The 15,257-nt window shown below is 37.5% G+C and overlaps 2 protein-coding genes across 4 annotated transcripts in view; both read right to left on the bottom strand.

The window, feature by feature from the left end:
* Nucleotides 1-2,172: 2,172 nt before the first annotated feature.
* On the bottom strand, nucleotides 2,173-7,165 carry LOC127945906 (probable ATP-dependent RNA helicase DDX5). 2 transcript variants are annotated; one of them, XM_052542033.1, is made up of 13 exons: nucleotides 6,997-7,165; nucleotides 5,834-6,008; nucleotides 5,639-5,735; nucleotides 5,433-5,566; nucleotides 5,282-5,347; nucleotides 5,060-5,201; nucleotides 4,809-4,969; nucleotides 4,550-4,722; nucleotides 4,361-4,471; nucleotides 4,214-4,275; nucleotides 4,069-4,128; nucleotides 2,990-3,211; nucleotides 2,173-2,847 (listed from the first exon to the last, which is right to left on the bottom strand). In XM_052542033.1, exons 1-13 carry the CDS (start codon nucleotides 7,035-7,037, stop codon nucleotides 2,456-2,458), a joined length of 1,836 nt encoding a protein of 611 aa, XP_052397993.1. In that variant the 5' UTR covers nucleotides 7,038-7,165; the 3' UTR covers nucleotides 2,173-2,455. The 2 variants fall into 2 exon arrangements, with proteins under 2 accessions (XP_052397993.1, XP_052398003.1); XM_052542043.1 differs by having other exon boundaries at nucleotides 2,977-3,211.
* A 1,423-nt stretch (nucleotides 7,166-8,588) lies between these two features.
* Nucleotides 8,589-15,257, bottom strand: part of LOC127945977 (E3 ubiquitin-protein ligase SMURF2-like) — a 55,054-nt gene continuing 48,385 nt past the window's right edge. For both annotated transcript variants that reach the window (XM_052542215.1, XM_052542205.1), the window contains exons 16-20: nucleotides 14,110-14,247; nucleotides 13,294-13,414; nucleotides 12,916-13,117; nucleotides 11,092-11,167; nucleotides 8,589-10,411 (exon numbers count right to left, since the gene is read on the bottom strand). In XM_052542215.1, coding sequence (XP_052398175.1) covers nucleotides 10,312-10,411; nucleotides 11,092-11,167; nucleotides 12,916-13,117; nucleotides 13,294-13,414; nucleotides 14,110-14,247 — 637 coding nt within the window. In that variant the 3' untranslated portion in view covers nucleotides 8,589-10,311. The remainder of the gene's footprint in view (nucleotides 10,412-11,091; nucleotides 11,168-12,915; nucleotides 13,118-13,293; nucleotides 13,415-14,109; nucleotides 14,248-15,257) is intronic.

The following is a 15,257-nucleotide window of genomic DNA, read 5'->3' on the forward strand; positions in this document are numbered from 1 at the left end:
CAGAGACTGTCAGAAGAATATTCTTTTCTGCCCCATTTCTCTTGACAAGATCATCATGAAAAGCCTGTTTTATTTCCAGGATGATTGGTGCATCATTACCACAAAAACCTGCTTCTGGTAATAACATAACTTGTTCAGTGGCTGATAAATAAATATTTGATTGCTGAATATTGTACCCTAATTGAAGTAGCTGTAGGAGCATGATTTTGCACACAGTAAGAAAACAAAAATATATAATTTTGTTATGTATTGTGACTGGGTGGGCCTGAATGAGTTGTTCTTGATGTCCACCCATCACACATCAGTGCTACTCTTGTTGCCGTCTTCTACACTTCTTCAACCTGTAACTTTATCCTGGTCTCTTGGTATAGCTGAGATAATGTTTTCTCAGTAAAAGGCGATGTGATGGAATGCTGTACGGTGGTTTTCGATAAGCCAGCTCAGTCATGTCCAGTCAACTGTCAAAACCTGCTGTGCTATCAGGTCTCCACATAATCCATTCACAATGATAAGTGTTGTTTGTCTAAGAGGAACATACTGTACTACACCATATATAGTTTCAGTTATGACAAACATAAATGTGTGAAAAATGACACGAGTTAATGCTCTAAATTGTTCCGCAAGTAGTTGACCTAAATTGTTGGTGAAACTGTAGTGTTGTAGGAAACTAACTGACAAGCCGATGTCAAAAATAAACCTGTGCATTAAGTGATTCAGACTAAATTCAGAGTAACCAAATTGAAGAGAGAGAGAAAAAAAGTGTTTTATTTCAGCCAGTTGACAAGGAAACACTACCCATTTTCATTTACGCTGTAAAATAACTAAAACAAAAAGTGAAATAGAATGTAATAAAACATGTAGAAATTTTAAAACAAATCTAATAAAAACAAAAAAATGGATAAAACTAACTAAAATGAAAACGACGGCAGGAAATATAAAAATAATTCAAAATAGACAAAAACTATTAACGCTACCGGAATGATACTAAAACAATATTACTTTAGAAGCTTTCTTTTTTTTGTGTGTGAATAAATTGTAATAATCTAAAGAACCTTTTTCTTTTATGTCTGGCCATATAGCAAACTTTTTTTTTTTTTTTTAATTCTATATCAAGGTGTGATTTTTTCCTCAAATCTTACTTGTAATAAATTGTTCAGTGTGTTAAATCTGATAACTAAAATCTTAATGGTCACATCAAATGGAAAATATAGCCTGAGAAGTGTTGTAAGAAATAACATTTTAAAAGTAATACAAAATTAATACGATTTCAAATTGAATTTGCCAGGCGCCTGAAAAAATCCCTAGCCCCCTTCCATCTTAGTACAACACTTACCTTTTGGTGTCTGTAAGATTAGTTTTTTTTTTTTTTTAGCCTTTCCCATTCGCCAAGACTGCAATTATTTAACAATGCAATTAAAATAACTTTAGTATTTGAATGGATCTTAAGATGTAGTTTATTCCGGTGATGATAAAGCTGTATTTTCAGCATCATCACTCCCGTCTTGTCACAAGATCTTTCAGAAATCATTCTAATATGCTGATCGGACGCTCAGGAAACCTTAAATGTGGGAAATTGTGCTGCTTAATATTGTGGAAAACAGTTAAGAATTACTGCTACTACATTTAAAATAGTTTATCCCTGTCATTGGTGTGATCAATGTTAAAAAGAACACATTGATACAAGTCTTGGATCAATCTAACAGGAAGATTCAAAAAGTTTAAAAATATAGATTTTAGCCCTCATGAAATGTCATTAATAATCATTAAACTGAAGGTAGAGGAGTTAAAACCTTTTTGCAAGTCATTTTTAATATCCCAGTAGTCGGAGAAATTAATACATCTGTAATACAATCAATTGATGATACAAGTATAAAGTACAAAACATAGAACTGAGCAATAAGCCTGAATAGCCACTTAAGATTTGTGCCATAACTATAAAGTGAAAAAAAAAAGAAGTTTTTTTTATTTTTAAGGTTTCATTTGCAATATCAAAATCAGTTCCTTTGCATTCTGAACAGTTATAATTACCAAAACACAGTTGTCTTTGCTCTCCTGCAACAAAATGACTCAATACTACACCGTAAAAGAAAGCTGCAAGATGCATTAATATTAAGATGTCCTAGCCGCAACTTCTACTACTCACAAATTAAGACACCAAAAAAAAAAAAAAAGTTACTTTTAAGAGTTTATTTGAGGACCATGCAATGGCCATGAATGGCCCTTGACATTTTTTACAAGTGTAGATCCTTCATTAGCTCTACAGTACAAAATAACTTTAAGTTACTAAAAAACAAGATACATCTAACAAAACAAAAACAAAAAAAAGGGAAGAAAAAAAAAAATCCTGCACAGCAGACTCTGACTCTTGTGACGGCATGTACATATTACAACCTGCTCTGAAGAAATAAAGTTACATGTACGGAACAGTTAAAGATTTAGATTAGCAAATGAAACTTTACTGAGGGAATGTGGGAGGAGCCATGGGGAACGGCATGGTCTGTGGCATCTGCTGGGGGTTGAAGGGGAACGGTGGAGGGTGGTTCATGCTGTTCTGAACAGGAGCTGGGTTTGGTGCAAACTGCTGGCTCTGATAGCCTTGGTTTCCGTACCCACCAGACTGACTGCCGAAGTTACCCTGTCCGTTATTGCTGTAACCCGCGTTAAAGCTGTTACTGCTGTTGTAACCGCTAGATCCGTTTTGAGTTTTATTTCCAAATACCTTCTTTTGCCCGTAAGAGTCACTGTTACGGTTATCCTGGCCGTAGCTGTTGAAGTCCCGCCTGCCGCCAGAGTGGCGATCGCGGCGGTCATCCCTATACCCTCCACCTCGACCTCCCCTGGAACGACCTGGAAGAGAAACCGGAGTTAAACTTGGATTCGTAAACCGATCAGAGCTATGTAAAAGAACCGTACCCTTTTAAAGAGATAATGCAGGACAAAACGGGCTGAGGGTAAACCACAGTTCTTGTATCTCACCAATTGGATTTACCTCCTCTGTCTTCGGCCATTTGGATGAGCTTGGGGTTTATGGCTTGGTTGGCCTCGCGGAGGACCGAGACGAGGTCGTGAGCCTGTTTCATGTTGTTGGGTGTAAAGAAAGTGTAGGCTGTGCCGGTTTTCTGACTGCGAGCCGTACGGCCAATGCGGTGAATGTAGTCCTCAGAATTGTTGGGGTAGTCATAGTTAATGACAAATTTGATGTCCTCCACATCTGTTAAGAGAAAACGGACGCGCCATGGCAGGAATAGAGGAGTGCGGGTGCACACCGCCATAGCAGCGAGGACAGGAGGTGTTAGCAAGGGAAACAACCAATGATAGGTCATCGACTTACCATGCTGAGGAAAGGATGGTTAAAATCAGGACCTTAAGGATCCAAATGACAATTAACAAAATGTCCTCTATTAAAAGCGACAGGACAAACTGCTGCATCTTGCCAAGACTCAACTCGCTTTAAAAAACGAGACCGATTAAGGGCTTAAATTTTAAGACTGACGCAAGCTTTCCAACCAACCGGTGCTCACTTGAAAGAAAATATGATTCTCTTTGGCAGGACTCGACATGACTGAAGCCAGCAAAAGGAGGGCACGCATCGACCAGCCGGGTAATCGCATTCAGTGCGGAGGCATGTAGGTTAAAGCAACTGCTCTCGAAGGAAAACAGCTAAAATTTCAAACGCACTTCCTCTAGAGAAAACTCCCAGTCCTTAAACTTAAAAAGTTCAACAGTTCAAGCTGTTGCGCGAGAGCAGATGAGAGCAGGACGCAAGTGCAACCACTCAACGGCAAAGCACTCCTCCGTGGTATGCCGCCCCTTGGATTACATCCCAATCACGGAGCTCCGAACACCTCTGAATGCAATTTGATTGGCTGGCAGACAAGTAGAACTCCACAGAGGAGCTCCTTACCCCCTCCTGGTGAACCTGGACGCGTCATGCCAAGGTCCTGCCTCCAAGACTCCACCTTCAGGTGAGAGGGGCTCAGAAAGGCACAGCAGTTAAAAGGAAACGGCAGAACTGTATAGTATACACAATATGAAGTGATAAGGACATATTAAATCTCAATAACAAACCTAGTCCTCTGGAGGCAACATCTGTGGCAATGAGGATGGGCGCTTTGCCATATTTGAACTCTGAGGAAGAGAAAAAAGGTGATCAAATCATGTTAATTAACCAAAAATGCATTGATGATCCGAGACCTTCATGGCGAACACATACCATTGAGCACCCAGTCTCTTTCCTGCTGACTCTTGTCTCCATGGATGCCCATTGCTGGCCATCTGCAACAGAAAAAAAGTGAAATTCCTCCATTTCAGACCCAAACAAAGCAATCATGAAACAGTGAAGCAAAGTAGGTCGTCTTACCCATCCCTACGCATGCTCCTGGTGAGATCGTCACACCTTCTCTTGGTCTCCACAAAAATAATGGTCTTGTTCTCCTTCTCGCTCATGATTTCCTCCAGCAGACGCATCAGTCTGAGAGAGAACAGGTTTGTCGTCATGCGTTCCCTCACAACAATTAAAAACCCAACTTTGAATGTTCCCAGGACTCACTTGTCTTCTTTTTCGCCATCATTGCAAACGTCGACAATCTGTAGGATGTTGTGGTTGGCGCTGAGCTGCAGAGCGCCGACGTTGATCTGTACATAGTCCTTCAGGAAGTCCTCAGCCAGCTGCCTCACCTCTTTGGGCCACGTAGCACTCCACATAAGAGTCTGTCGGTCCGGCTACAGGAGAAAATGATTCAAGAGTTACCATCTTTTGAAATAAACAGCCGATACAAGTGGCTCAAGTCACCTAAAACAATGCATACTCTAATTTGGTCCAAGATTTTTCGAATCTGAGGTTCAAATCCCATGTCAAGCATCCGGTCAGCTTCGTCGAGCACAAGATACGTGCATCTGCGCAGATTTGTCTTTCCAACTTCAAGGAAATCAATAAGTCTTCCGGGTGTGGCGATACAAATCTCGACACCTGACAACAGCAAATGGAAAAAAGTTAGACATTTACCACCCACTTAAAAAAAGCACTCCAAAGAGATTCAAGCCCTGTTCCAACTCGTACCCCTTTCCAGGTCCCGGATCTGTGGTCCTTTGGGAGCGCCTCCGTATATGCAGGTGGACTTGAGACGAGAAGCTTTGCCGTACTCTGCCGCCACCTGCTGGACCTGCTGCGCCAATTCACGGGTGGGTGCCAACACCAAGCACTAAAGGGACCAAAACATCTGATTAAAACACCAACTTTAAGACAGATTGAAACCTATACTAGACAGGTCGTTGAACTTACAATGGGACCTTCACCTCGCTCCAGGAATGGTTGGTGGTTTATGTGAACAATAGCGGGAAGCAGATACTGTAGAAAGAAGGGATTCATTAGAACCAGTTTAAAGGAGTCAAAACCAGGTAACTTGTGTCCGTATAGTATAAAAGCATCATACCGAGAGTGTTTTTCCAGAGCCGGTCTGTGCAATGCCAACCATATCTTTTCCACTCAGTGCAACTGGCCACCCCTGAGCCTGGATAGGAGTCGGATCAGTCCAGTTCTGTTTACCAATCACATCCATCACATAGTCTACAAAAAGGAACAAATGGTTAGTTTAACCTTGCAAGACTCAATACTTAAGATTTTAAAACGTTTACTTACTTGGAAAGTTTGATTCATGGAATTTTACAATGGGTTTGGGACAGTCTCGACCCTTCACGGTGATCTCCTTGGTTCTTCTGTAGTGTTCAACATCTTGCTGCAATAAAGACATATCACATCTTAAACTCTAAAAGACAAGCAAATGAAAACAAAAAACACCTCATACACACAGAACTGCAGTGAGAGTTCACTTACAATTGACCTCCGAGAAACTTCAGGATGCTCCTGGTAGAAGTTCTTCTCAAACTTCTGGAGCTCATCCAGGTTCCAGTGCTTCTTCCGCAGACGTTCTCCAGGATTCCCAAACTTCTTGCCCGGAGGAGGTCCACCTCTGCTGCCTCCAAAGCGCGGGGGGCCACTATTGTAACTACTACGAGAAAAATGGGACATTTTAGAACAGTTGAGGCTCAGTGACAAATTAATTGTCCAGCCCATCTGTGTATACAAATCAAAAGTACCACAGATTATCTATGAGCACTGCCATGGCACTAAAATGGCACTGGCATTTTAGTGTTTTGATAGCAACATACATTATTAATATATATATATATATATATATATATATATATATATATATATATATATATATATATATATATATATATATATATATATATATATATATATATATATATATATATAACACAACTTTTATTGTGTAGTACACTTACAAACCAAAAAACTGATAGCAACACGTGTAGATAGCAATGCATGACATGGCATTATCATGACACTGTCATTTTATGTCGCATAACGTTATATCATTGATGTACCGTGGTAATACACCTACATAGACACACACACACCTACTTTTGAATCTATCCTCGAACAAAACAACAAAAGGTCGGTTAAGGAAGACTCAGAAGGCCTGAATAATAGATGTAAAAAGCTCAGGTTTCGCTTCACATCGTGAGTTCTTGTCTGCGCCACGTTTGAACGTCGCTGCCATTTTATCTTCTACCGGCAGAGACAAAGAGGAAAAAAACCGGCCGGCATTTTACAACAGCACGGTCACATGGCTCACGAGGCCTTTAAACGGGATAAATCCACTAGATTTGTGTTGAATTTCAACCAAACGTGCCTTTTTCGACATTTACGATGTCTTCAACACGTTAAAACACCAGAAGTTCTTTCCTCCGCACGATTTCTGTCGTGTAAACGGATCCGTAACCGACTCGTCCGCCTAATACGCCCAGATGGAATTTACCCGAGCAACAAAAACGATGGTGAAATCATTTTATTAATCAGTGAAAACAATCGATCAACGGCCACGTAACTTAATTACAAAAATCGCGTCGATTAATATTTTAAATGATCACAAATATTTCATCGAAAAAAAAAACATCAACCCATCTTACCCTCTGTCACGACCGCGGTCTCTGTCTGAATATCCAGGCATATTGTAATCTGAAATGATAAATTAAAATTTAAATAATCGGACGTTATTTTTATCCCCCCCAGTTACTCGCAGTGATGGTGCTCGTGAACGCCGATTACTGCGTGAACTCGCCGGGTTTTATATGAAGAGGAAGGGACTTCCGGAAAAATCGTTGACGTCTTTCTGACGTTCAGGCGTCGCGCGCGTTCTCGTCGCCGAGCATGCGCGTTTGGAGATTACTGGCTGCTTGTATAATTCTTACAAAATATTGTGGGGGTATTATGATAAAACAGATTGTAATACATTATTTACATATTTCTATCTCATTGTAATTACATTGAACTGACCATAATACCATGATTCATGATATGCCCCCGAAAAAAAATCGGTATGATCGCACCTTTTTTCCACCTTAGTAAACAGTAACGTTAGTTAAACTTAAAAAATGTAATTGGATCTGGAGCTTACAAAATATTTTAAACCCTGTAAATGTCTCTATAAGTCATAAACACATTTATCTTATTTATAAACGCAAAATTTTTATTTTAGAAAGCTATGAGAAACTCCACTGGTTTGAAAATGCTAATTCTATTGAACTCTACAGCTGTTACAGAAGTTTAAGAGAAAAACATGGATGTTATAATTTAAGTAACGGAGTACACTTATATTTGCTCTGTTGGCAGTAATCTTGGGTTCCATTACCTTGTGTAAATAGCAAAGGTTACCGTGTTGTCTTTAGATTTGGTCAAACTGAGTTAAACACTTAGAAATCTTACCAAAAGGGGAATATTTTCACCTCCCTCTACTTTTCAAGTGAGAGGTCACATTCTTTCTTATTCTAATAGGGACATCTGCCCCCTTTGTGCCAAGATGATGTTAAACAGCCCACCTTGGTATCACAAAAGGATACTCTTGGCACACTGTTGAAACTAAAGCCTAGTGTTTGCAATCATTCTTGCTGCATTTAATAATATGGTAAATACATGATGCATCAAGGATGTAACCCATTCACACAGAATCAGTGATAGAAATCCTCCCCTCTTTAACTCAATTACTGAAATTGTTTGGTTGATGCGTCAATGAAAAACATTAAAACAATATATTTTATGGATTATTAGGACACAGTTATACAGAAGCAGTGATCCCATCGGGAAGGCACGTTTAATCAGATCTAATTACACAAAAATAAAACTCTTACAAAAAAATGATAGTGTGTGTTACATTTAGCAAATTGCACTGGTCAGCTATGAAAGTTAAAAGTGTTGCTAGTAAATCATGCTGTAAATCCTAAAGTCAACAGGAGGTCTGTTTAAATATACAAATAAAAACAAGTAAGAAGAAGAGAAGATGAAGAGATCTTTGTGTGCGCCAGATTTAAATGAAATATATAATCATTAGTCATTAAGAGTTCTGTATATATATATATATATATATATATATATATATATATATATATTTGCCTATTATATACAGCCTTTATATAATGTGTGTGTTTGTGTGTGTGTGCAAAGTGTATTTTTCTTTCAAATTAAATACATTTAAAGATAAATGACAGTCAGTCCTCCACATATATGAATGATATTCTATAACTATCCATCCAGAGGCTTTTTTATTTTTGTTTCACCTTTCACGCTCAAATTTATAAAAAAACAAAAACAAAAGATGTATAGCTCATATTCAGCGTATGCAAACTCTTAACAACAGTCCATGGTCATAGAGGATTGCTATAGACAGGCAGCATCTCAGACACATTTAACTAATATATATATATATATATATATATATATATATATATATATATATATCCGCATGTGTTTATTTATGCAGTTTCTTTTAATAATCTTGAAGGAACAGGTTTTTAAGCTGTGCATTTCAGAGGCTTACAAAGAGCACATCAGACATGCTTTTGTTGTTTTCTGCTAAAGCTGATGCATTTCTATAAAAGATAGAATTGTTTCTTGTTCTTTAATACAGCGATCCTCCTTGCAGTGTGTCTGTAAATGCTCACTGAAGGCAAGTTACATTTTTCATGGTCAAAATGTTCAGTAAATTGGTACTACAATGGGTTAATAATAAATTACAAAACGAACAAGTAATACAGACACTACTCTCCCTTGATTTCCACGAGGGGTAGAGTTACATTTCTTCTTTTATGAAATAATAATAATAATAATAATAATAATAAACAGGCCCAGGAAATAAACCGTAACAATATAATGAGAAGGTATGACATGGAAGACACTTCACATCTCATTAACATGCTCATAGATATGCATCATATTTAAATATTTTAAAGGGTTTGATTGACATCCGAGACAAATAAGAATACAGTTTACCAAAAAAGTTGACACCAATAATGCAACATATTAAAATGTTTTTCTTCACAAATTTTCTTACAAAAAAAAAAAAAAAAAAGATGGAATTTGAACATTCAAAGCAAGCCAATGCCAACCTCATTAAAGCCTTTTTTCATTGGACACAACTTCATTTTCTGCTCTGGAAACATCGGCAGCCATCAGTTCCTGTGACGATGCCAATATATTATATCTGTATAATTTTATTATGTTTTACCTCGTCCTCTCATGCCGTAAAAAAATAAAGCTAGACTACCTACCTACCTAGGAATTCATGTATTCATTCGTTCACGTTCAACAAGCTTATAAATCAGTCTGCAGATGACTCCAGTCTTGAGTTATGGAGCACAGGTAGTCAAGATGACGTCTGGTGTAGGGCAGCCCCGAAGAGGCCAGAGGAGCCCAGTTCCCTGATCGAAAGGAAATCATCTCACGGCTTGCTCAAGTCCAACCCTTTGCAAGTCCCAAATGACAAACTTAGTCTTTTGTTGACATTGGCTTCCTCTTCTCGTCTAGTCTTCGGTAAGGACAGTAGTGCTTCTGCGTTAGCTTATGCGTGAACGCTCTTGTTCTGCGTGCCCCTTTCCCCTTAAGTCTAGTCTGTGAAAATGCTACATGAAATACTGTTAATATGTTGTCTTAATGCTAAAAATCAACCTATGGACTTAAAAAAAAAATAAAATAAAAAAAGGAAGAGGAGGTTCCAAAATAGTAAGTACAAGAGTTTCTAGCAGCTGAAAAGATCCGTTGTTTTCTTCTCTTCTTTTCAAATAATGCAGAAAGATCTGTAAAGCAGCATCAGGCGTGGAGTGCTGCTGTATAATCCACCCTGCCTCAGCCTTTCTGTCTGAGCTCCTCGTGAGGCTCACACGTCTGCCGGCTGACTGACAGGTCTGTCCCGCCTGGAGAAAGGTTCCTCTGCGAGCGCCAACGGTGGACGATCATTCCACAGCGAAGCCGCAGGTCTCCTCGATGGCCGTCAGCAGTTTGTCGTAGAGTTTATCGTAGATCTCGTATGGAGGAATGTCGATACGGTTGAAGCTGAGCCCAAATTGAAAAGAAATGAACAGTGGTGAATTAGTTTTATTATTTGAATAAATCACTGATGCAATTTCAGCATCATTACTTCAGTCTCTGGGTGTCACATGATCATTCAGGAATCATTTTAATGTGTTTATTTTGTTCAAGAAACATTTTGTATTACTGTTAATGTGGCAAACAGTTGTGCTACTTAATATGTTTCTGAAACAGTGTGACAGTTTTTCAGAATTATTTAAGGAATAGAAATTTCAAAAGAACAACATTCAATTAAAACAAATCTTTTATAATATTACAAATGTCTCTGTGCTGTCACTTTTAAATAATTTAATGTACATTTGGTGAATAAAAGTAATCATTTCATAAAATCTTTCTAACTGCAAACTCTTTAAAGGACAGTGTACATTTTAAATATTTATATAATTTATTTAAAAGGAAATATAAAAATAATAATAATAAAAACCATGTAAAAATGCACCCACCCACATATATATCATAAAAAATTACACAAAGTATCACTTATAATTAATTTGCTTAATAGTATTAATTTCTTCACTATCAGTCATATATATTGTGTGTGTTTTATATATATATATTCATTTTATTGAACTTTAACTACACTGCTCTATCTCCTTAAAAAAAACACATACTGGTTGATCACAAGTCTGTAGAGATGTGCTCACCAAGTGTGTGCTTTGGGCAGGTTATTGGTGCTGGCGTCGATCTGATGGATGGTGAAGAGACGAGGTCCAGCAGCACCTGGATCATCAAGCATTTGAGAGCAAACATGCATGCATGATTAGCATTAAAAAAAAGCAATCTGCTACAAATTAAAAATTACTACTAATTAATTGCAATTTGATTACATCACTGATTACTGCATTTAAAAAATAGATTACTTTCAAGTTATCAAACCTAAAAAATACACTACAAAGAAAATCTTTTAGTAATATAATATTGCCTGAAAAGTTTCTTTAGTATCGAAACAGCAACTTGAATGATTACTTGCAATTTTTCCTGTTAACAGCTAAAATAACTTTAAATGTTCAGTCATCTTTGATCGTACAGATAAGTGTAATACATCATTTGAATTTATTTTTGTGTGTACTCACAATATAAACAAAATATTGTGCTTTTGTAAACTAAAGAAAACAAATGGTGCACTTTCTGTTGTCTGAGTCTCTGCAAACTTCTATCTGAAACACTTTAAATGAACCAAAACTCAGCGAATACTACATACACAGATAAGAGATATATCTAAAGCTTGAAGTGTCTATCTTTAAATGAAGTCATGTCTAAAAAAAATATTCTGTGATAAATTAATCCGTATGAAACCAACGCGAGGTCCAGTTTTTCCAGTCTGAGCTACACATTACACATCTGTAATGTGACCATACCCACGAGCAACGTACCCTATTCATACGGTAATAATCCACATGAGACATGCAAGCCTGTAAACCGACACATAACCTCCGTAAACAAAGCCTGTCGTTACTGGAACGCACGGCTTGAGCAGTGGAGGAGATCATTCTGACAAATCAGTTAATCTTACTTATATTTGTGTTATTGTGACAAACTTCTACGCATTTTGTGAGTTGGACGTTTCCCAAACTATAATGCTAGACTAAAATATGTTAAATCAAGTGCAAAATGTTGAAATATGATTTAATTTAATTGCATTTAAGTGTTGTACGACCTGTCAGCGTTTTAGTTCACATTCTCCAGTGATTTAAAGGTGCGCAAAACATGATTTTAAAATGCATTTACATATTTTTTCTTAACACTGCATTTGTTTCTTAAAGCTGCGGTAGGTAACTTTTGATGCTCTAGCGGTTAATAAACAGAACTGCTTGCATCTTGCGGAAGAAAATCATAGCCAGAACTACTTCTCTCTGTTTATGTCTATGAAGAATCACAAAGGTACTGGGTTACTCCGCCGCGGTACCCCCGAAGCAATCTAAAATAGTCTGAATATAAACACTTATTATAGGTGCACCCTAGTGATTCAGGACAAGCTAAAAACACGGTTTGGAAAATGGATTCATGGTGTACTCGCTTATTATATACATTTTTCTACATTTTGAACACAAACAAAGTTACGGACCGCAGCTCTGATTGGTTATTTTTTACCGGGAGCGATGGAGTTTCTGCAAATGGCAATAGGACCACTGGGAGGAGCCAGAGGAGCTTGATTTTTTCACAGATTATCTGTCTCATATTCTACTGTCAGGACATAATGACAGGTTTAACAAATATGTAAAAAATATTTTTTTTACAAAAGTTCCCTACAGCACCTTTAAGTAATGTAATTTTACTGACATTAGAAACTGTAATAGATCTACATAAATGTAAAATGTAACACATTATATTACTGCGTTATCAAGAAAGGTAATAAGAATACAGTAATGCATTACTGTGTAATGCGTTATTCACAGCTCTGATGATTATACGCATAGCTTCTTTTCCAGATCCTGAATGAGGAATTTGTGCTAAAGTATATCAGGTACCTTGCAGGGCTTTGAATCCTTGTAGTGGGACTCTGGAGGAGCCGGTGACAAACTGCAGCAGTCTGGCTCTCCTTTCCTCATCATACGACTCCACGGCCCGCCAGAACCACTTCACAATGTTACTGTCAGGTGTGCAGTGCTTCAGACGGGTGTTTGACTTCCAGTCATTGATGTCGATCTTCCCGAGTCCACACACAATAAGCTGAAAGTACGAGACACACTTGAATCCCTAACCATGCTCTGATACTGCTCATTGTCATCAGTGAAAATAGCAACTAAAATATGCTCCATTACACATTTATCAAGCCAAGTCAACTGTCTGAAGTGGATTTATTTTAGCAAATGGGCATATTTATTTTCTAAAGTAAGTTTTCATACCTCCAACTCTTTCTCATCAAACGCTTTGAGTAGGTGTTGTGGGATGACCTCATTAAAGCCTTTCTGCAGGGCCAGGAACTGAGCCTCGATGCCCCTCAGGAACCGCCAGTTCACATAAAGTCTGCGCAAAAGCAGAGAAAGACACTTAGGCTATTTTTGTACTTCCAGAAAAAAATCTTTTTTTTGCACATCCAGATTTTATCCAGATGGGTTTTCGAAAGCCTGAACAGCCCCAAAAAAAGAAAAAGATTTTTTACCAAATCTGATTCAAACCACATTTAAAAGTTTTTTGAAACTTGATTCAAATCAGATTTTTACAGATGCGTCTCAGTCTGGGCATTCTGGCTGCTCAGATCAGATTTCAAATAGTCTTTTGCATTACTCTTAACATGACACAACACACAATGATAAGATCAAAACCAGGGACAGAAAGTTCAAAAGTATTAATACTGTATTCAAACGAAGCTGAAGCCAGCGCTGACGACAAAACAGAACATCACAATATGTACTAGTCTACTAGAGCGGGCTGATGCACCTCTGCTTATCCTGCATCTGTTTTGAAAGCCTCGTCACATATGTGGGTACTTCTATGCCATTACCAAAGCAACCCATGCAGATAGGTTGGTCATGTCTGGACACACAAATCTGATTTGATCACTTGCAATTAATTGTGCATACAGTCTGCCTGAAAAGGTCTGATCTGAGTAGAATCTGATTTGCCTGAAGTCTGAACAGCCCTTATGATATCTGCAGAGACACGTAAGACAGGGAGGAGGAAGGTGTTCAGCGGTCAAAGCAGCTGAAGTCCACACTCACCTCACATACTCCTTCTTGGTGTCCTGGGTGACAGGGATGTTCTTGCCATTGGGTTTGAGCTCGTGCTGAATGATCTCTCCGTATGCATTGTGTTCGACGCAGAACGTGTGGTCCAACACCCCAGTGATGTCATTATCTCTAAACACAGACATTAAAGAAGAAAAGAATAATTCTACGATTTATTATGCATGCATTATTTTAATATTTTTTTTTTTTTAAATTAAGTTAAATAATTTTAATATTAATTGCACGATCACATTAATTGCAGGATTTAATAGCATAAACTCTCTGGATCTACTTTAATCCCACCTTGAAAGCAGAAAATGTGTTTTGCATTTCAACATGAACACACTAAGCATATAGTACCTTACTGCTGCTTCTGTCTCTTATTTTCTTGACAAAAAGTGCGCTTATTTAGACACAGAAGGTCTTTATGACCACATCAAATAGGAGACATTCAGAAACGCACTCAAACTTCACCTCAGTACCAGGTGCTAGTCAAACAAGCACAGAAAAGGTACAAGTGATGAGGAAGCTTCACTGCGTTCAGATGAGATGTTATCTTATGTCAGTAAAAATCAATATAGCTGTTATACTGTGCTCGTTTCACATGCTCTTCAAATATGGCAGCACGCGCTGTATTATATTAAAGTGCTATATCATATTAATGCACAAATGAAACTGCGAGCATGCAATGTCATAGTTATGTCATCAGGTAAGTCATGAAGTTACCAAAAAAGCTGCGTCAGTTAAAATGGTTAAATATAAATGGTCAAATATTAGTAGAAAAAACTATTTCCTAGAGACTTGGTATCGCCTTCAGTTATAATTTTTTTTTTTTTAAATCACTAAACAAATATCAAAAAATATATTGTCTTTATGTTGGTTTTTACATTCATTTGAAAATTGAATGTGAAATTATTGCATTACAAAAGTATATTTACAAACTTTAATTTTAGGTGGGATTAGTCATGATTAATTTCCGAAAAAAAGTGTAATTATTATTATTATTTATTGATTGATTGACAGCTCTAATATATATTGAATTATTATTATTATTATACAGCATATACATATTATCATGCATCATACCAGACCCTCTTTTTCTGAAAATACGGAGGCAGAGTAATAATTGTATTACAGTTCAT

The sequence above is a fragment of the Carassius gibelio genome, chromosome A3 (genome assembly GCF_023724105.1).
Source record: "Carassius gibelio isolate Cgi1373 ecotype wild population from Czech Republic chromosome A3, carGib1.2-hapl.c, whole genome shotgun sequence".
In the NCBI taxonomy this organism is placed as follows: domain Eukaryota; kingdom Metazoa; phylum Chordata; class Actinopteri; order Cypriniformes; family Cyprinidae; genus Carassius; species Carassius gibelio.

Bases quoted from the DNA above. Each gene is read 5' to 3' on its own strand.
- LOC127945906 (XM_052542033.1), bottom strand. From the start codon at position 7,037: ATGCCTGGATATTCAGACAGAGACCGCGGTCGTGACAGAGG. The intron at 5,202-5,281 runs GTAAGTTCAACG...TGGTCCCTTTAG, and splicing joins AGCGAGGTGAAGGTCCCATT to TGCTTGGTGTTGGCACCCAC. The intron at 4,723-4,808 runs GTATGCATTGTT...TTTCTCCTGTAG, and splicing joins AAATCTTGGACCAAATTAGA to CCGGACCGACAGACTCTTAT.